This window comes from Protopterus annectens, chromosome 10.part0, assembly GCF_019279795.1.
Source record: "Protopterus annectens isolate FY-2018-M chromosome 10.part0, PAN1.0, whole genome shotgun sequence".
NCBI lineage: Eukaryota > Metazoa > Chordata > Ceratodontiformes > Protopteridae > Protopterus > Protopterus annectens.
This window is the reverse complement of record NC_056744.1, coordinates 1,015,760,704-1,015,782,476: the sequence shown is the minus strand read 5'-3', so window position 1 is coordinate 1,015,782,476 and position 21,773 is coordinate 1,015,760,704. Positions and strand designations below refer to the sequence as shown.

The following is a 21,773-nucleotide window of genomic DNA, read 5'->3' as shown; positions in this document are numbered from 1 at the left end:
AAGGTCTTCCTAACCACTTTGGCAATGTGAGTGTCAAAGAGAGGTTACTGTCAACTTGGGTCCCCAGGTCCCTGATAACTTCTTCCGTGTTTAATGGATTTCCACCTATGTGGTAATTAGGGGTTACCTTGTTTTTCCCAAAGGGTATGACTATACATTTTGGCATTTAGCTTAAGGCCATGGCTCTGGCACCAGTTATCCATTTCTATGAGACCTCTCTGGAGGATGTCTGTGTCTGATGGAGTGTCAATTATGGTGCCCAGTTTGCAGTCATCTGCAAATTTTGTCAGCCACAATCCCCTATGTTTGCCTGCACTTCAGAAAAATAAATGCCGAACAAGAGGGGCCCAGGACTGAGCCCTGTGGGACACCGCTCGTGACCGGCTTAGAGTCTGACATGGCACCAGCAACGCTAACCCTGTGTGTTCTGTCCTTGAGCCAGTTTGCAACCCATCTTGTGACATATGGGTTTACATCTAAGCTGGTGAGCTTTTCTATGATGCCCGAGTGGGGTATTGTGTCGAACGCTTTTGCTAGGTCAAGGTAGGCTGTGTGAACTGCCTTACCCTCATCAATGGCCTTACTGACTCTTTCGAAAAAGTCGACCAAGTTCAAGAGGCAGGATCTGCCCTTGACAAAGCCAAATTGGGTAGGATCCAGTGTCTGTAGGTCCCCAATGTCTTTATTTATGAGTTCCATTATGATCCTCTCCATAGCTTTGCAGACAAGGCTCGTAATTTCAGGGCGGTAATTTCCAGGGTCCGTAGAAGCACCGCCTTTGTGGAGTGGGACCACAGTTGCCGTACGCCATTCTTTGGGTACGTATCATGTAGTAAGGCTAAGATTAAACAGCAGCCTTATGTGTGGGTTTAGTTCCTCATTGAGTTCGTGTAGCACACAGCCGGGGACACCGTCCGGTCCCATTGATGCTGTGTTTTTTGCTTTAGGGAGAGAGCAGCTCTCACCTGGGCATCTGAGATGTTTGGGAGGCTAGACTCTGGTGGGATAGATATTTCTCCTTTTGGGGGGGGGGGAGGGGAGAAATTTGCACTGAACCTGTCTGCCAGTATGTTGGCAATGTCTGTGGGTTCAGTGATTTTTTTATCATTTTGGACTAATTCTGAGCATATCTGGGAGTTTCCACCCAGGTTTCTAACATAGCTAAAGAAGGCTTTATGATTGTCTTTTGTGTCATTAGCGATTTTTCTCTCAAAGTATTATGTTTTTAAGTATTATGTTGTTAAGTATTATGTCATTTACTGCATAGTTCCCAAAATCCAGTAACTATACCTTTGTAGAGACCAAATGCTTTGTCATTGTATCTGTTTTAATTAGTCTGTTAGTTCATTTAGCTGCTTCTGTCTCTTTCTTTTGGACAGTTGGAAATTCAGTCAGGAAATGCTTCTTTCTAATTTTTCAGAGTTGGTTGTTCAAGACCTCTTTTTTTCTCTTTGCAGGCAAGGTACCCATTCTTGAAAAGGGAGATCTCGCAGTGGTGGGGATTGGCAAACACCTTTGTGGTGCTGGTACAGGTAGGTTCATTTCATTTCATTTAGCCTGAGTGAGATCACCTTTCTGTGGACAGCTTACTCAGCTTGAGGATCATTGAGGCTGCTGTTTTACCTGCTTTGTTCTTCTTTAGAAGAATGAGAACACATCAATATTGCATTCAACTAAATGTGTTGGGTTTGTCGAATGTTTGTCATGCTGTAAGCAGTGGTCCTTAACACTTATCCTTGTTAGGTACCAGGAGTACAATGGAAGTAAATTAGGAGTTGTATATTTCACTATGGGAAAATTTCTCATCTGAGTTCAAAGGAAACAGACAAAAGGACTTGTGATTTTCCTAAAACACATTATGATGTAGTTGTGGGGCAGTATAAAGGAATTTAAGAATATGAAACAGAAAATGGAAGTGTACCTGCAGTGCAAAAGGAAGCAAGTAGATGGATTGATATGCAAAGGCTTATTGTGATAGAAGGATTTCCAGAGTATTCACTGCATAGAAGTGTACCTGTATTTGGCTCTTAAATGTGAAAGCCAGAACAAGAGACCCAGTACATTTGCTCCACCATTACAGTCCAGAGTGGATGGGTTGCACACACACACACACACACACACACACACACACACAAGACTGATAAGAGTGGGGATTTGGCATGAAAGGTCTTCATTCTGAGGGTGAGTGGTGTTGGTGTAATTTGAAATTTACACGTTACAAAAGAACATAATTTTCACAGAGCAACAGAATAATCTTTTTTTCTTTTACAAATGCCAGCTGCAGGTGGTGGGTGACTGTTTCAGACTTACTCAAACACAAATAGTAGGAATTGATAAAAACTGAATGGGAAAAAAAAACACTGAAAGATAATTTAACCATGAAGCCATGGCGTAAGTGATCAGATACTATAAAATGTATTTAACATTGATTCGTTAATTGATTGTGGTAAAGAGGAATTTATTAAATTTTTAAGACTTTCAACACAATTTAATGATAAAGACCTATTAGGGGTGTGATGGAAAAGTGTTACCTGACATCACAAAGGGCAATGTGACAGCAAGGAAGAGCTCATAGATGTGTGTCTGTAACTAGTTTACAAGTACAACCAGGCTGCAAGATACACATTGCTGTCCTGGGTATGGGTTTTCAACCTCTACACCCAAATTGAAATGCACACTGTTCAGAAACAGAGGCACACCTCTGTTTCTGTTAACCATTTTCTCCCAGTGCCACTCTGTCCATGGTATCTGCCTTTTACAATAAATCTTGTTTTCATACACGCACACACACAGACCCAGGGAAGGCTGACAGAATTCTTCAATTCCTCACAGCTTTCTCTCTGATTTAGTTGTACTGCCACCATTTTGATGAAAGAGATTTAAGGTTAAGTGGCTGCTCTTACATAAGCCAAATATGAAATGCACCAATTGGCATCTTTTATAATACACCACTATCAGGATATATTTCATACCTGTTGAATTTGGGTAATTTGAGATCCTGCACTGTCCATAGCTACACTGTAAAATAGTTCCTCATTGACAGGAAAAGGCATCAAAGCAGTCTTGGCTTGGTCTCCAGCTAATCTTGCATTGCTCACAGATCCTGCAGTACCTTGTTACATCGTTTGCAATCCCAGTCTAATAAAATTTCTGCATTAGATGTCTTTTTATATGTTTCATAACCGTATGACCCACAAAAGGAATATCATGAGGTATGGCCAGAAGTGCCAGTCATTAGGCCCCGAGTACTAACAAGTACTGTACTACTACTACTACTACCTGTTGTCAGTCTTCATGGTTAACATTTTGTGTGCAGCAGTCATTTGTCTTTGTTCTAAATGTTTTGAGATATTAATACCTTGATAGGAATAGACCCCATTCCTGAGTCACGGTGTTTAAAAATTGGTATTGCTTCAGTCTTTGTGGTTTGCCAAGAGTGCTCTTCTCACCCAGACCTATAGCCTTCCACAGTGGAGCCAGTTAAGTGCAATCTGAGAGTCTTAATAAAAAAAGCTTATGCAGGAGTTTTTTGGTGCTGATGGTATCAAATGCCTTGGACATGTTGTGAAAGAGGGCGGATCCGAGGCTATCTGAATGTCTGTGTTTTGCTATGCTGGTAAAACTGAGCAGAACTGTAGTGGTACAGTGATATGATCTAAAGCCATGTTGTATTGGAGAGAAGAGTTTTTGTTATAAGCAGGGCCAATGTTAGCATTTTGGGGGCTCCCAGCCAATGTCAAGCTGGGGGCCCCCTAGGCACTTCCAGTATAAGTATCATCCTATCAATGCCATCCATCCTAAGAAATATTTTATTTAATGCTGCAAACTTTTAGAAGCAGTATCCACAGACAGACCTGCAGCTACAAGCTCTTACATTACAACAGGCCTATGTACCATACTATCACTATGGTGACCTGTCTAACAAAGGGTCAGTTACAGTTACTGGCACTTAGTTGTAACAATGATACATTGCAACAAGTCTATGTACAGGTCTGGACTTAAAGTGAAATGATGACTGGGCCTACATTTCAATACCCCCTCCCCCCCGCACACACACACACACACACACACACACACACACACACACACACACACACACACACACACAATCCAGTCCTCTCCTCTGATTTGCACTCCTTTTGGGCTCCCCATAGCATGCATGTTACTTTTTTCTTCCTTATCTCACATTCTGCCTTACTCTCAGCCTTTTCAAGAAGCCATAACTTTCTATATGCTCTGAAATGCATTTTACACAACCTTTTCATCCAATAATGCCTTGAACAGAAATTATGACTAAGGAAATAAATTCACTGATGTGGTTCAGCTTTAGTTTTCCTTGTATCCTTTCAACACACCTTTCCTGAACAAGACAGCACAGCAATAGTCATTTAGGAAATAACTCAAGCCAAGGCCCAAGAAGCCACAGGTTTACAGATGGTCTGGGATGCATTTTAGAGCATTTTCTCAACATTTTACTCCAATGGTGGCCTAAACAAAAATCAAGGAAGACATAAGTTGTGCCCAAGGCTTAATTTTCAAAGCTAACAAAATTGTAGCCTACAATAAACTAAAAAGCCAGTAGTTGTGAGAGTACTTAAGTCTTATCTGGGAATACTGCCTACCTCCATAACCCCCCTACAAAAGACAGTCACTGCCTATGCATCCCTCTGGTGTTAGACTGGGATGAAAGCCAGGGAATTGTTATGGCTAGGCTTGTATAGGCCCTAGGGCTGATAGCCTAGTACCAACCTATGAACCTATTTAAATTGCCTTAGTCATGTATTTCAAGTGACTGCTGATTTGCATATACATAGCATGTTCTTCACTCCTAGCCCTCAAAGACAGACACATGTATATGTGCCTAATACATGATTGTGAGAATGATTTCAGTAATATATTCAAATTTGTTGCTCCTAGACAGTACACCTCTCTTACACAAGCTATAGTAACTTTCTTTCTACACCTCTGAGGTCTGTGAGAAACACTGCCCTCAGCTCAAACACAAGCTATAATAACTTCATGTGTGCACCTCTAAGGTTTGACTGTAATGAAAATTAAAGATGTAATAGCCACACAATCTCCAGCCCCTCATAACCTGTAGCAGCTTTCTGTACACACACATTTGAGCAGGACTGGTTTTAGAATGGGTGTGGTTGTAAACAGAGGTTATCAGCGTTTTCCTAAAAGGGTCATATCTCAGCACCATTCAGGTTAAACAGCATATTCAGAAAATTGATATATTTTTCTTTACCAAGCAACAGCTTTGGTGGGGGCCCCCACAGAGTCAAGGATGATTAAGGGAGTCCCTATTATCCATTTAGACAGTCTGGTGAGTGGGGGCCACCAGACCCCAATAATATCTAAGTGTCTGCATGTTCTGTGATGTATGTTATGTCTTACTTTTGAAATCTAATTACTTGTTAGGTGCATTTTTTATTGATACACAGAAGAATAATGTCTGTGTCCTGGCATTATTGGGTGCATGCACAGATAAAAATCAGTGATATTTTTTACAGACACACACACACACACACACACACATGCATGCATAAGCCACACAGGAAGAGTTTTGTACTTAATTTCAGCAAACAGCAACAGATTGTGCAACAGTGGTACTGCCATACCAGATCAGTCACTGCTGTTTAGCAGTCGTCAAACAGCAGAAGCGGTAAGATTTATCTCATTGAGGAGTAATGCATACCTGTCACTATCCCTATGTTCACAGACCTTCCCTGATTTTGTTCCTACTTTTGCTTTATTCTTCGTAAAAAGTCTGATTTGCTAGTAAATCATTCAGAATTACAGTTACTCAATCCAGACATCTGAGTTTTATACTTATTGTCCAGAAATACATGTTGATGCAAAATATGTTATTCTAGTAACTTTTTAGGTGCATTAGAGTAGTATTTAAACATATTCCTGATTCTGAACTTTTAGTCTATTATTTTTGGGATTGTACTTAAGCAAATAAATTGAGAGTTATAGTATCTGGTGTTCTGGTATTATTTATAAAACTACCTGAAAGAGAAACTATCCCTGATGATCGGAAGCATAAGCTCTTCTTAAAATCAAAGTTTGCACTGAGGTAAGTTACTCTGGGCTGCTGATCCCTCTAGTGCTTATATTGTTCATGTTCATTATCATCTTCATTCTAACAGGGCCATAACTCGGCCCTGTTGATGTTAAAGAGCATAATTAGGAAATTAATACATTTTTTTCTTCTTCATTTTACCCCAACCAGCAGCAGCTTTTGTGGGGCCCCCACAATGTCAAAGATGATTAAGGGGACCCCCTGCAGCCATGGTTTTGCAGGGACCTAAAGCTGGCTATGTAGTTATAGTGTAGAAAATGTCCAAAAACAGGGTTTAACTAAGCCAGGGGCACTATGTCAGTGGTAAAATATTTAATGGAATTCTGATGACTGTTACTGCAACCAGAATTTTAAGGGAGATATAAATAAGAGTTATTACCGTTGTGGTTTATTAATTATACAAGACTGCTGTACTAGCTTTCGTTGGTTTTACAGACATGTGACAAAATATCAAGGTAAGATAATTTGCTGTGGTTGGGGGCCCCCAGCGACTGCAGGGTTCGCTGGTGCCTAAAACCGGCTATGGTTATAAGATTAATTTAAGAAGTTGAGAGTGAGTATATTTTCTTGTATTTTTGAAATGGGTGACAGAATTGCAATAGGCTGAAAGTTGGAAGTGTCATTGGAGGGGCTGTCTTTGCATTAGCGGTATGGTGAAACTCCTCTAAAGTTGGGGAATATAGTTTTCTTTTACAGAGTGGTTGCTGCTTTAGCAGCATTCTTGTGGTATGCAGGAGGAAGGTTGTCGAGGGCTAAAGTGGTAGATTTTAGTTTTAAGAGAAATGTTTTGATAAAGGAAGTGGAAAAGTAAGAAAGATTTGTAATGGCTGACAATTTGAGCTTGTATTGGTGTGTTATTTGTGATCTTAATGAGGAGGTATGCTACCATGTGAGTAAAATGAGAGTTGAATTGAGAAGCTAGGCTTTCATTTTTTAGACAGGTGGGAGGACGTGGTTGGGTTATTCTACATGACTTTAAGAAGGTTGTTGTTAGAGGCCTGGAATAGTTTTGAGTTAGATGTATATTTGTCTTGATATTTTGTGTAGAAGGATTTTTCAGTTTGTGGATGTTTTGTTGTGTGTTCACATTTTCCAAGCATACTGTACTTAAAATGTGCATTGATAGTCATAGCTTTTTTCCTGAACCAGGCACTAAAAGTACAATTTGTCAGCCTAAATGTTTTGATAGGAAACGGATCTAAATAAATATTTTTATTGATTTGAAACCTTGTATTGTGGATTTAATTCATCAATCTTGCTGATCACACAGTTAAAGAAATTGATTGAGAAGATATGAAGTAATGTTAACTATAAACTGCCTGTACCGTATGCCTTTTTATTTTAGATCTTGCTTTGCGGTGCCTATTTGAAAGTTCTCAAGTCACCGACCTAGAAACTGACAGAGAGCCAGCTATGAAACGTTTAAAGACCGATTCCACTTCAGATGTGCATAGAGGTGAAAGTGCAGTTTCTGAATTTACTGACGTACATGTGAACAGAAATAGTATCCCTGTCATTGGAGTTGCTGTTGCATTATGTTGTCACCACCGATGTGACTGGTCTCATTATGTAGGAAAGGAGTACTTTGCATCACTTGGACTTGGATGCAAGGAGTTTAGTTTTTTTCAGCGCATGTCAAGCTGGGCTACCTGTGGCATGAGAAGACCTCCGGCAGAAGGAGTGACATCAGATGGCGGCATCACAGAACAGACAGATGTTGAGGAGCATGATCAAGAAGGGGAGCTTCAGCCTTCATTGTCTGACTCCCTTGAAGGGTAAGTGGCTGTGACGAACTTCTGTTTTTTAAGTTAGAGAAATTCAGAGAGAAGCCATGGACATCATTCCGCATCTGGGTTCTGTTATAGGAACTTTCATCTGCATTTTTTTGTTTTAATTTGTTAACTTTGTCATTATTTGTGTTTGGAGCTTTTCTCCCTGGGCCTCTACTGAAAATGGACATATATCCAGCTAGACTAGCCCAGTCAACAAATGTAAAATAAAAATAAAAATAAAAAAATAAATAAATAATTACAGAATAATACATAAACTGAGCTTTATAAGTAACTTATTTGACATTGCGATAGCATAGTGGTTGACAAGAGTTGCATTTTCTACTCCTGCTGAAGCACCAGGATCTCTCAAACTGTCCTTGCTCAAAATGACTGATGTAGTTTCTTGTACAGAAATTGCTTTAAATGCTTCATATGGCACGTCAGGGTAAGTTTATGATTGGTAATGCATGGTTGAAAAGTTCACTGCATCTCATTAAAGACTTAGTTGGATACATCACCCAGTTAAACAGACTGAAAAGCTGCCTTTGGCAGTTGAACATTACTTGACTGCTGTAGAGCGATAGTGAATGCTGCATGGAGAACAGACATTTTAACTATGCAGCTGCTCAGTTTTGTGCTTGAAGTGAACTAGCTAGAGACAGCAGTAAGAAAAGCTGCATTGGTTTTGTACTGTTTTTACAGTCAGGTGTTTTGATCTGGCAATGGGCAAACCATCTTTCTACTTGAATCATGTAAGAAATGTTTCCCGCCTTTCTAACCTAGTATAGTCCAGTTTTCAGGTTAGTGCTGAATTCAGGGCTGTGTTACAAATTTCTGTTTGCCCATACCTTACTTGGATAGAAGGAAGTTTCTCTGTTCACCTGTGAGAGAGGGGAGCTTTGAGCAGCCTATCTGTCCCTGGAGAAGTGGTTTCACCCCAGAAATTAGGAGTTTATTGGCCATTTTGGGCTAATTTCTATCTCTTTCATTTTCCTGCTATAAATACCGTATTTGACCAGTTTTGCGCACCGGGCAGTGCCAGTTAGCTAGGGTAAAACTATTCCTGGCTCCACAAAGTCTTCTCTTCAATTTTTCCCTTGGAACTAGACAAACTTTCAACTTAAGCACTCAAGCCATTCATTTCTCAGCCTGGCACTTGCTCAAAACTTATAGCAAGCACTTATAAACCCTAGCACTAGACCCTCCTGTACTGTACAGAAGGACAAGGCTCACTATTCGACCTTACCAGCCATCCAGTAAAACAATTCACTGTACCTATCCAGGCATGTCCAAAGGGCAGTTTCAGGTGTACTCTCCAGTCCAACTGGTGAATCTGGGCATTTTGAGGCAATGTTACAACTGCCTCATGTACACAGACAAACCCCTCCTCCTACCACCAAACACTAATACATGCGAGAGATGCAGTTATACAGCCAAACTAGAGGCTAAGCTCTCTCAACCCAAGACTGGATCAGACAGTCAAGAGGAGAAGGGAAATACTTGCATCACACCACCAGTCTTACATAGACCCATTAAACCAGCACTGGCAAAAAACACACATAAATGCATGAAAACATACTCGGAAGCTCTAAATAAAAATCTGCAAAACTAACCGAGACCTCCAAAGCAAACATCCAAGCAGCCTCCACCCCCCCAACACAAACCATGAAACACATACTTCACAAAACCAGTGTGCTATGCAATCACAGCCCTTAAGGCAAAATAACATACCAATAATAGGTGACTCTATAGTCAGGCACACTGATGTCCCATTCACTAGGCTGAATAAGGAGAAGGTTACTGTTAGCTGCCTGTCGGGTGCCAGGATCCGCCACATAACACAAGCACTCAGGTCACTCCAGAACAAGTACAAATATGACTCAGTCATTGTCCATGTTGGTGTGAATGACCTGAGTCGTACCTCCCTGGACTACATGAAGAGAGACATGGAAGAGCTCTCTGATCACGTAGCCCAGGCCGGTATGACCCTGACCCTGAGTAGCATCCTGCCCTCACCAAGAATGATACCATGGTATAAAGAAAAAATTCTCGATTTCAACAATTGACTACGTTTCTGGTGTCATTCAAAAGGGATCCAGTGTCTGTCTGCCTGGAATGACATGCTCGACAAGCCACGCTGCTTCGCTAGAGATGGCTTGCACCTCTCACCCTTAGGCTTTCGAATACTGGCCAAGGCTCTTACCACCCCCATAGTGCCTTTTTAGGCAAGGCTCAAAAGACAAACCCACTGCCATAAATAGCACAAGAAACAAAAAACTGATGGTAATGCTACTCAATGCTGGAAGTCTAAACCTCAAAATGCACACACTCGAGGCACTCCTCAGTATGGAGAAAATCAATATATGTGCAGTAACAGAAACCTGGTTTAAGGCTCCAGAGAGCACCCCAGCAATACCAGGCTACAATTCGTACCATACATTTCGACCGCAGAACCCAAACCAAAATACAAAAGGCGGGGGCGTATCCATATTTATCAAGGATACCCACACCTCCAGGTTAGTGGCACAGCACGATGCTTCAGAGATCATCCACGTGCAACTAACAATGGGCAAAACTGCAATTCAAATTGTAGCTTTCTACAGATCATCCACCATGTCCCAGTACCCCCATTCCGCGTTTCTGGAAACACTGGGAAACATAAAGGTCCTACCAAACACCCTAATATTGGGTGATTTCAATTACCCAAACATTAACTGGGAGAACTACTCAAGTACTAACTCCCTTGCCCAACTTTTCCTAGAATTTATAAATTCAAACACCATGGTTCAACTGGTCAACACTCCCACCAGAGGTGACAACATATTGGACCTGGTCATCACCAACATGGGCGACCTGTGTTCCACACCAGAGGTCAACCCCTCGCTGGTTAGATCTGACCATAAACAAATCACTTTGGATATCCATATTCCCCGCTACCCCCGGACAAGAAAACCACTATGAAAAACTTTTCAAAAGCAAACTTCACATTACTTAAGACCGAGGTGGAAAGTTTCAAAGCCCCCATGCTGAAGGATAACACTGTCCAAGCTGCAAAATCCTTTACTAATGCATTCTACGGGCAGCTACAAGAATGCATGGATCATGCCAACCCAAGCAAAACCAAGACTCATTCCTCCAAGAAAAGGAAACCAGTCTGGTGGACTCCTGCCATAAACAAGCTATACAATAGAAGGAGGAGGAAACTAGTACAGAAAAGAGTAAAATCCCAAGAAGGGAAGACATCACTGATCAGTATCAGCAAGAAACTACGATCCCTCATAAAATCATCCAAGGCGAGCTTTGAAAGAAAAATTGCCAAGGACTCCAAAGATAACCACAAGGCATTCTTTATCTATGTTAAGAATCTAAGCGGCAATGCTCAGATCTGCTCGGAGTTAGTGCAGAATACACTGAACCGACCGATATCACCAACATCCTAGCAGACAGGTTCAGTGCAAACTTCACCTCCCTCTCACTCCCAAAAGGGCCCATAACCATACCAGAAGAATGTAGAGTCCCTGAAATCACAGACACTCAGGTTAAAACAGCCCTCTCTAAAGCCAAAAACACAGCATCAGTGAGACCAGATGGTGTCCCAGGCTGCATCCTACACGAGCTCAAAGACGAACTAACCCCTCACCTGAACACACTGTTCAAACTCAGCCTCTCCACAGGCTGCATACCCATAGAGTGATGCACAGCAATGGTTATTCCGCTCCACAATGGTGGAGCCATAACAGACCCCAGGAACTATCACCCTATAAGCCTGACTAGCTTGGTCTGCAAGGCTGTGGAGCACATCATCATGGAACTCATTAACAGAGACATTGGGAACCTCCAAACACTGGACCCTACCCAGTTTGGCTTTAAGGGCAGATCATGCCTCCTAAACCTAGTGGACTTCTTTGAGACAGTTACCAAGGCTATAGACGAGGGAAAGGTGGTACACACAGCCTACCTAAACCTTGCTAAGGCTTTCGACATCATTCCCCATTCTGATATTATAGACAAGCTCACCAGCCTGAACATAAACCCCTACATCACAAGATGGGTTGCCAACTGGCTCACGGACAGAACCCACATGGTGAGAGTTGCGGGAGCGAGATCCGACTCTAAACTGGTTACAAGTGGCGTTCCCCAGGGCTCAGTCCTAGGACCCCTTCTGTTCGGCATATACTTCTCAGAGGTACAGGCAAGCACAGGAGGACTATGGCTGACCAAGTTCGCAGACGAATGCAAACTAGGGGCTATAATTGACTCTGGCTGACACAGACATCCTCCAAAATGGTCTCACTGAGACAGATACCTGGTGTCAAAATCATGACCTCAAGCTAAATGCCAAAAAGTGCATACTCACCCCCTTTGGAAAAAACAAAGTAACCACAAACTACCACATAGGTGGTAGCCCCCTAAATATGGAAGACGTAATGAGAGATCTGGGGACCCAAGTAGATAGTAATCTCACCTTTGATAATCGCATTGCCAAAGTGGTTAGAAAATCCTTCTACGTGGCCCACCTAATCACAAAAGAGTTCGCATCCAGATCAAGAGAGGTCATTGTGACCCTCTACTCATCACTCATCAGACCCATCATAGAGTACAACGCCCCATTTGAGATGTACCTTACAAGACACCTGCAAAAGCTGGAAAGACCACAGAAGTACCTCAGCAAGAGGATCACTGGCCTCAAACAGATGCCCTATTTAAAAGACAAGAACAACTGGAATCCAAAAACGTACCACGGAGCCCTTGTACCAGCAACAACAAGTAGGTAGTCTTAACGAATTTATTTATCACAAACGTTTTCGCCGCACAAAGGTGCAGCTTCCTCAGAGAAAACAAATTAACAATGAGGTAAAAGTGCACGCCTTTTATACAAAGCAAAGGAAATGACAACATGATAAGGTGAAACTCATTGTAGTAATTGGTAAACAAGTAGAAGCCTTCACAAGAACAACTTGTTCCTCAAAGAAAATGCAAACATTAATTCATGTTAATAATAAGCATTTCAAAGTGTAGAATGTTACCAAGGAAATAAACATAAAATTTAAAATGACATATTTAAAATTCTTAAAATATGTGGAAGAAATCATAACATTAAAGTAAAAATTCAACATAAAAAGTCATTCAAATAGCAACTCATAAAAAAGTAAGTATAATATGCAGTAATGGATTAAATCTTAGTAAAAAAGTAATGGTAATCCATTATAAGTATGAACCATAATGAGCAACTGTGTACCTTAAAGATATTATTGTATAAACAACAATAATAACTAAAATCTAGGCAATATTTTACATGAGAGATGCTACAACAAAGGCACGTCACATGAAGTCAGAAACAAAAAAATTTTTGTATGTTTTAAAAAAAGTCTTTATGTATGCATAAGAAAGTAAGGAATATCTACAAAGGGGGGTACTACCTTAAATAGCTCCTCAATTTGAGTACTGCTGAGATGTTACAGTTTTCGTTTAAACCCGGGTAGCAAAATGCGTCTAAACGCAGTTGCCACTCCAGTTCACGTACTTCTAAGAGTAGAGTTATTGGGCCTCCCCGGATGTTATTGGTCACTTGATCTATGGCCATAAACGAGAAAGAGTGCCCAGGGTGGTTGGCAATGTGTTTAGCTAAAGCGTTAACGTCAGAGTTTTTCTTAATTGCATACATATGCTCATAGACACGGTCCCTAAGTCCCAGCGCCAGATTGGTAGACACTATCCTGTCTAAATACCTGAAGGACCTTCGGGGTGTATGTAAAGACTCCTGGTCTTTTTTAGACAACTTCAACAACATTCCGTTCGATGATGGGAATAATTTTCTCACCATCGACGTTGTTGACTTATACACCTCCATTCCACACCAAGAAGCTGTGGAATGGATTTCCCTCCTGCTTTTAGACTGTGGAGCACCACAGACTGAAATTGACTTGGTTACAGAAGTCTTGGACATAGTCCTTTCATGTAATTATTTCCTTTTTGATAAAGATTACTTTTTACAGAAAAAAGGCGTGGCGATGGGCTCGCCTTGTGGGGCCTCAGTCGCCAACTTCTTTATGGGTTTTTGGGAAAAGAACTTCCTTTTTTCCAGTGAAAGGATGCAGACAGTGAAATTTTACACACGTTACCTGGATGATATTTTCATCCTCTTCCATGGTAATGACACTGAAGCCGTAGACTTCTTACAGTTTCTAAATAGTACTACTGACTTCTTGAAATTCACTTCTAATTTTTCACCTGTTGAAATCGATTACCTCGATGTAAAGTTGAGAAAGGAAGGGAACACCTACACATCTTGTGTTTACAGAAAGCCAACTTACTGTAATTCGTTCCTGCACTTCACAAGCCACCATCCCTTCAAACAAAAGAAATCTATTGTGAAGGGCCAAATGGTTAGGGCTGTTAGAATGTGTAGTGATTTTGACACCTTTCAGAACGAATGCACACTTTTGTGTAATATGTTCCTTAATAGGGGTTACCCGAGGAATCTCATTGATGAAATTAGGCTTGAAGTTACAGCCAAAAGGATAAACGGGGTTTATAAACCTATCTTGCAAAGCCATGTACTACTTGACCTTAGTTCTAACAACACACTACTGTCACCCATTGAGTGTTCCCCCTCTCTTAATGACATCTCTCTGACCAACCATGTACGATTTTGCCATTAGTTACGTCCACACATTTAGTCTTAACACTCAGACTACCACTGCATTGATTAAGAAAAACTGGCAATTTATCTTGGGGAGTCCTGGCCTCTCTGAGAAATTAGGCCCCAGTCCTAATTTTGTCTTCAAGAGGAACAACAATCTTAAGGAACTTCTACAGAGGGACCTAACTAAAAACCTTTAACAGGCACAGGGATGTACCCATGTGGTTTTGCAACTGGTGTTACAAAATGAAGGTAGGGCAGACCTACACTATAAGGGACAGGAAGTTTTAATCCAAGCTCCACTCAACTGTGAAAGTAGATCAGTTGTATACCTGGCTCTTTGTGATTGCTGTCCCTCATTTTATCTGGGAAAGACTGATCGCAGACTTAGGGACCGTGTCTATGAGCATATGTATGCAATTAAGAAAAACTCTGACGTTAACGCTTTAGCTAAACACATTGCCAACCACCCTGGGCACTCTTTCTCGTTTATGGCCATAGATCAAGTGACCAATAACATCCGGGGAGGCCCAATAACTCTACTCTTAGAAGTACGTGAACTGGAGTGGCAACTGCGTTTAGACGCATTTTGCTACCCGGGTTTAAACGAAACTGTAACATCTCAGCAGTACTCAAATTGAGGAGCTATTTAAGGTAGTACCCCCCTTTGTAGATATTCCTTACTTTCTTATGCATACATAAAGACTTTTTTAAAACATACAAAAATTTTTTTGTTTCTGACTTCATGTGACGTGCCTTTGTTGTAGCATCTCTCATGTAAAATATTGCCTAGATTTTAGTTATTATTGTTGTTTATACAATAATATCTTTAAGGTACACAGTTGCTCATTATGGTTCATACTTATAATGGATTACCATTACTTTTTTACTAAGATTTAATCCATTACTGCATATTATACTTACTTTTTTATGAGTTGCTATTTGAATGACTTTTTATGTTGAATTTTTACTTTAATGTTATGTTTTCTTCCACATATTTTAAGAATTTTAAATATGTCATTTTAAATTTTATGTTTATTTCTTTGGTAACATTCTACACTTTGAAATGCTTATTATTAACATGAATTAATGTTTGCATTTTCTCTTTGAGGAACAAGTTGTTCTTGTGAAGGCTTCTACTTGTTTACCAATTACTACAATGAGTTTCACCTTATCATGTTGTCATTTCCCTTTTGCTTTGTATAAAAGGCGCACTTTTACCTCATTGTTAATTTGTTTTCTCTGAGGAAGCTGCACCTTTGTGCGGCGAAAACGTTTGTGATAAATAAATTCGTTAAGACTACCTACTTGTTGTTGCTGGTACAAGGGCTCCGTGGTACGTTTTTGGATTCCAGATGCCCTATTTAGCTCGACTGAAGAAACTCCAGTTGTACTCAGTTACATACCGCCTACTCAGAGGTGATCTCTGCCTGACATACAAGGCCATGTCTAACCCAGAATTGATGGACATGCTCCACCTAAAGAAAGCCTTATCCCCTCGAGCCACAGGCTGTAGGGATCTAAACCTCACCACAACAATAAATAGGACATGCTGGAGGGATAGATTCCTGTCCCAGAGACTTCCCATGCTCTGGAACAAGATCTCAATCTACATTAGGCAGAGCTTCTCGCTAACATTCTTCAAAAGAAACCTTGACGAGTGGATGGGAAACAGAAAGTTTACCTGGGGGATCACTTCAGTGGCTCTGTTGGACAAAGGCACAGGGAACTAATCTACGGGGGGCGGCAAAAGCCAGCACATTCTGGCTAGGCTTATAAATGCCTTCGTAGCAGATAGTCTAGTACCAACTTTTGAACCTATGAACACCTTGCCCCTTCAGTAGAAACTACAGCTTAGTGTTACAGATTTACATCATGGGACAAATATATATATGCTTCTATTCTAATGAAACCATGGGAGTCTAACAGCATGGTATCTGGCACCCCACAAAAACTGCTGAAATCCCTAAAATCTTGTTACTACTGTTACAGATATCAAGCCACTAGTAACAGAACAGAAGTACCTAGGGATTACCTTGGACCCTACTCTTTGAGTAGCCAAGCATACTGACAACTTTATTAGCAAAACACTCCAACTAAAATTATGCTATAAAATCTCACACACCCTCACCCCTACAATATGTAATGCCTTGTCTTCAAATGGACGTATTCCTGAAATCAAGTATGGGGCACCCTTTTGTAACCTTACATACCCACTCAAACATTTGTCAGTGCAAACTACTGTAAATCTGCCAACTTCACATGACAGAGCTTAATTTCTACTAGTTGTCAAATGATGTGTAGGCTGTTAAAATAGGGACACTACCCCCGCCCCCAGAAACAGAATTACAAATCAAGCATCCTAACTGCACACTTAGAGAGAGACAACACGATAGCATTATCCTTCTTTCATTTTCAAACCTTCACAGGAAAAAGAACGATCTCTAGGCTAGGTCTAACTACTTGGATTTTGCTACCTGCAGAAATGAGGCAGCAAGAGAAACACTTCAGTAATTTAGAAACAAATTAAAATAACTGTTTTAAAGACACCAAATGTTCTTGCTTTCATTACAATAGCTAGTCATTGAAACTCATGCTGCAGTCACATTTTGCTTGTAAAGATATACTTTTAACAAATGACCATTGGTTGAATGCCTGCCCTAATTGTACATACTGTAAATATCACTTGCATGTTTAATTGTAAGTAGATTACAAATGTGTTTTTTACTTTGTTACTGTGCTATGTGAAACTCTGCGCGTTCTTTAGTTTATGTATAATTTTCTATTTGCTTCTTTCACCATGCTGCTTGGGTTGTGCTGAAAAGGGTTGGCAACCTGTAAAATCCCATCAGTCCTGTCCTATCAAATGAAAATAAGTAAACAATCCTTCCCTCACCACCATTCACATACAGTAAATTTTGAGTACGTAAATAAACTTTTTGTTTACCTTGCTATGATTTGTGCACATGATGTTGGTAGGGTCTATATTAGAACACCGAACATTTAAAATGTCGAGTGTTCTACTATCTACCCCTTTTCAGCGAACACTGAAAATATCGAAGAAGCAGAAAAACAAATTCTTTCCGAGGGAAAGAATTCGGTTGACGTTTCTGTTGCTTCGGTATTTTCAGCACTCTGTTGGAAAGTTACTGTTCGGGTTCAGGTAAGTGTGCGATTGAGTGCGGGTTAGGTATGTGTGTGATTGTGTGGACATGAGGGTTAGGGCGGGTTAGGGTTAGAGCGCGGGTTAGTTATGTGTGCGATTGTGTGGACATGAGGGTTATGGCGGGTTAGGTGAGTTAGGGTTAGGGCGCGGGTGAGGTGAGTGTGCGATAGTGACGGACCTTAGGGTTAGGGTTTAGGTTAAGGTAAGTGGATAGTTAGTGGTGTGTGTATAGTTTAGTGTAGGGTTAGGTGTAAGATTTTAGGTGTGTGTGGATTGCTGTTTATTTGGTGTGCTTGTGTTGTGTGTATGTGTTTTGGAACAGCAAATTTTTTCCCTAGGAAAAAATTCGCAAATTCACTGTTCTGAACGTTCGATGTTTGGTATTTTTGATTGGTAGGGTTCGATATTAGAACACTCAACATTTTGAATGTTCGGTGTTCTAATATAGACCCATGTTGGTAAGATCTATCCTGATCAAGGTGTTAGCCAAAGTAGTTTAGCCTTGGGAACCACCTTGCTAGGTGGTGTTTGCCTTTTGTTTATGGATACAAGATTGGAGTTGTCTTGACAAAGAATTTTCTTACCGTTGATCTTACCAGTGATGTTTTAGTTCTGGGTATTCAGAATGAATTTCTTGGGTGTGATAGACTGCAAGTAACATTACAGCAGGACAACACCAAATGTATACTAAATGTCAAGCTTCCTTGCATTACCTCTGCAAACCCATCTGTGAAGACCATAAAGCAAACTTTGGAAGACCCTGACAGCAGTGACTGTAGCCAGAGATGCATATCCTCTTTCTATTTCAGACTAATGTTACGGTGTACGAAGTACAAGATCCATTACTGTGAGCCTGAGTAGAAGTACTTTTGAAGGTCTTCAACAGATGAAGGAATATTTCCCCATTTGCTAAAGATGGGAAGAGAGGGTGATGGATGTATAAGTGATGGTGAGATTCATCTCATATTGCTTAGAATGGTGTATTTAATTCCATTGAGGCTGTTTCATTGTAAAATGTTTTGTCAAATTGAACTGAGTAGCCAAAATAATGTAGGAGATAAGATGGAAGTAAGCTTTTTCTTCATTGGTTTCACTAAAGGACTAAGGAGTACTTTGATTCTTAAACTTTGACAGCTTCCCTTAACAAGGGTAAAACTTGCAACACAGTTTTATTTGTAAAGCTAGAGGTGTTATATTCAGTGATCAGTTGATGAGTTTTGATCAAATTTGGTTGCATACTCAGCATTGAGGTAGACAAATACTGTGTATATGCCATCAGTAGAAGGATATTCATTTTTTTGGGAGAATACTACAGTTTGTCACATTGCACTTTGATGTGTGGCATGTTATGCTTTTTTTAATCAAAGTCTGGGTTTGCCAGTGCTTTAGCATATCAGCAGTTGTATTGAGGCACACGTTATGCAGAGTTCCTGAGTTTGATGATTCAGAGTAAAGGGAAAAGATGACCCCCTCCTTTTTTTTCCCCTCTCAGTTTGTGTGACCTTCTGGGTACCATGTTTAGACATAAGAAATGGACGGGTTTAACAACCATAATGGAAGTACAGGGATGCAGCCCTACTGCAGAAAGAATGTTCTGATTTTTTTTAACAGTAGTTTGTTTTGCAATGGTTTGTACTTGCATTGTTTTAACTTTATATGTTTCATTTGGCATTAGTTTGAGTCTTGCTTAACTGAAGAACTGTATATAATTCCTCTTTTTTGCTTTTAAGTAGAAGTACTTTGTGGTTTCAGGTATAGATTACATATGAAAAAGAAAGAATAGTAATAACTTAGACTGAAAGGTTCTGATTAGTCCCAGTACCAGCTAATAGGTTCTGCACAGTTCCTTAGCATTAAATGTCAGTGTTCCACTGTGCATATGAACAGTTCCCCTGATGAGCCAAAAGATTCTGATTCTTCTCCATAAATTCTTGGAATAGTTTAGTGAAGTGTCTTACAATTGTTTCAAATAGCTGCATTTTTCATCCTGGTTATGAAGGTATATCCATTACAGGTAGTAGTGAAGGAACTGGCTCCCCCTGCTAATGTATGCCTTATGAAAGTTCCCATCTTTATCATGCACCACTTCTTGATAGGGTCACTTGCTGTCATGCAGTCTTCTTTCCCTGTACTTTCCACAGTATTGTTTAAAGAAGGTTATCCATCTGTGGTAAACAAAAGAAAAGCATCTCAGGTCTGATACTTAGACTTAGGCCACTGGATATATGTAATACCTTGAAACTCAGATTTAAAGTCTTTTGACCCTTATTTGTTTGTATGCTGTGCTGACATTTGTAAATTACAAATGAAGACCCAGCTGGCATTGCATGTACTTTGTCAGAGAGTAGCATGATGTCTTGCACTTCCACAGGTACCAGATGTTCCAAGCATTCATTTTAGTGATGCTATAACGGGAGGCTTTTGTCTTGTGTTTTGACCAAAATGTTGGTGGCAGTTGAGAACTTTTCATGTTGAGACCACCAGAAGGATGAGTTGAGCAGCCTGTGGCATCAGTTGGGGCATCACTACAACGACCAAAGTTTATAAAGTCTGGCAAATTCTGGTCCTCCTAGAGACCTGACCCTCACAGTTACTGAACTTGTCCTTGACAAGTGAGAATTTAAGTCTCTGCCACTCTTTCATGCTAGCAGTGAATAGATGGTCTAGTGGAAGCATGTTCCTGGATCCCACTTAGAAGGTATGCTTTCTGGAGTTGTGCCCAATCCTTGTTTGATCTTTTAGAGCTGAAGCCAGCCTAATTCCTGACAGTGGCCCCTTCAGACATTCAGTTAAGGTCAGGGAGAGTCTGAGGTTAAGGGCTTCTCTCCTTGGACTTCTCAAAGACCCAATAAGATCTGGCTGGCTCTTTTGTGGAGGGAAGCATGAAGTCTTCCTCCATCAGGCCCAGTAGCTCAAGAAGTAGACCTCAGACAGATGTGTGATGTCTGGTGGGAGTTTGAGTCACTGGTGAATACCAGTACCATTATGGGATTGCATCTTTACGCCAGTGCCTAGCCCAGTGCAGGCTTCTCTATTGTGTTTTATAACTTTGTTGGGATTGTGCTTGCATATGGTGTCCATATCACCCAACAGTCTGTGTTCGTCCTCCATATGCTCACCCTTGAGCACAATCCGGTCATCTCTCTATACAGAGGCAGAAGATCAGGAGGTCATAGTTTCTGAGACATACCAAGACAGCGAGTTTCCCTGTCCATCTTCCATCCCTAGATGGCCCATCTTTTGGTGACACCTTACAGTTCATGAAGTCCAGCATGGGTTAGTCTTGTATTCATGTAGTTTATGCACAAATTTACCATACTGTGCATCTTCCTGGCCATGGAGACATTTATCAGGAACAGTGTTTTGGAAGGCAGGAGATTTTACGGCTTTGCTCCTACAAGCCTTCCCAAAAGGCTTGCACCCTTTTCAAGCCCACAGCTGAATGGAGTCCATCTCTGACTACCATTCTAGAGCTGACTTCTTCAGTCTAGTACAAGTCTAGTACAAGTCCCTCAAATGTCAACAATGTACCACCTGGCTGCCTGACAGAAAGTGATACACTTTATGTGAGTAATAAATAAGAAACAAACGTAAAGCAGCGACCTTTAAATATAAAATAAATATTTTACTGAGAATAACCAAAGCGCTTTTCGACAAGCCCAATGCTTGCCTTCTTCAAGGGAAATGACACAACAAGTTACAACAACATTTATATACAATCATAAATTATTCAATTGACTAATTAATTAATTAAGTTAAAAGTATGTTTTCCAATTTTAAAACACTGGAGAGCAGCCTGCATCAACTTACTTTCAGTAATAAGTAACAATACTATGACCATAAATATAAAACCTACATTACAAAAAACTAAATAATGTAGAAAATATATATAATAATAACGTAAATACAAAAATGAAAAATAAAAAGAAAAATAAAAATAAAAAGAAAAATAAGTTTATATACAAAAAGTACATATACTGTGACAATGTCATCTTATAAGGTTTTTTAATTTCAAAATACTGGCAATTGAGCAGGTGTCGTTTAATCCAGGATGCCTATAAGCATACAGTCTCACCTGCCAAATTAACTCTGCCTCTTCTA

The 21,773-nt window shown here is 40.4% G+C and overlaps 1 protein-coding gene across 1 annotated transcript in view; it reads left to right on the top strand.

Annotated features, from left to right (window-relative positions):
* Positions 1 to 21,773, top strand: part of TRMT13 (tRNA methyltransferase 13 homolog) — a 780,528-nt gene that overhangs the window by 608,893 nt on the left and 149,862 nt on the right. The window contains exons 9-10 of the mRNA XM_044085778.1: positions 1,458 to 1,532; positions 7,437 to 7,866. Of these exons, the coding sequence (XP_043941713.1) occupies positions 1,458 to 1,532; positions 7,437 to 7,866 (505 nt within the window). The remainder of the gene's footprint in view (positions 1 to 1,457; positions 1,533 to 7,436; positions 7,867 to 21,773) is intronic.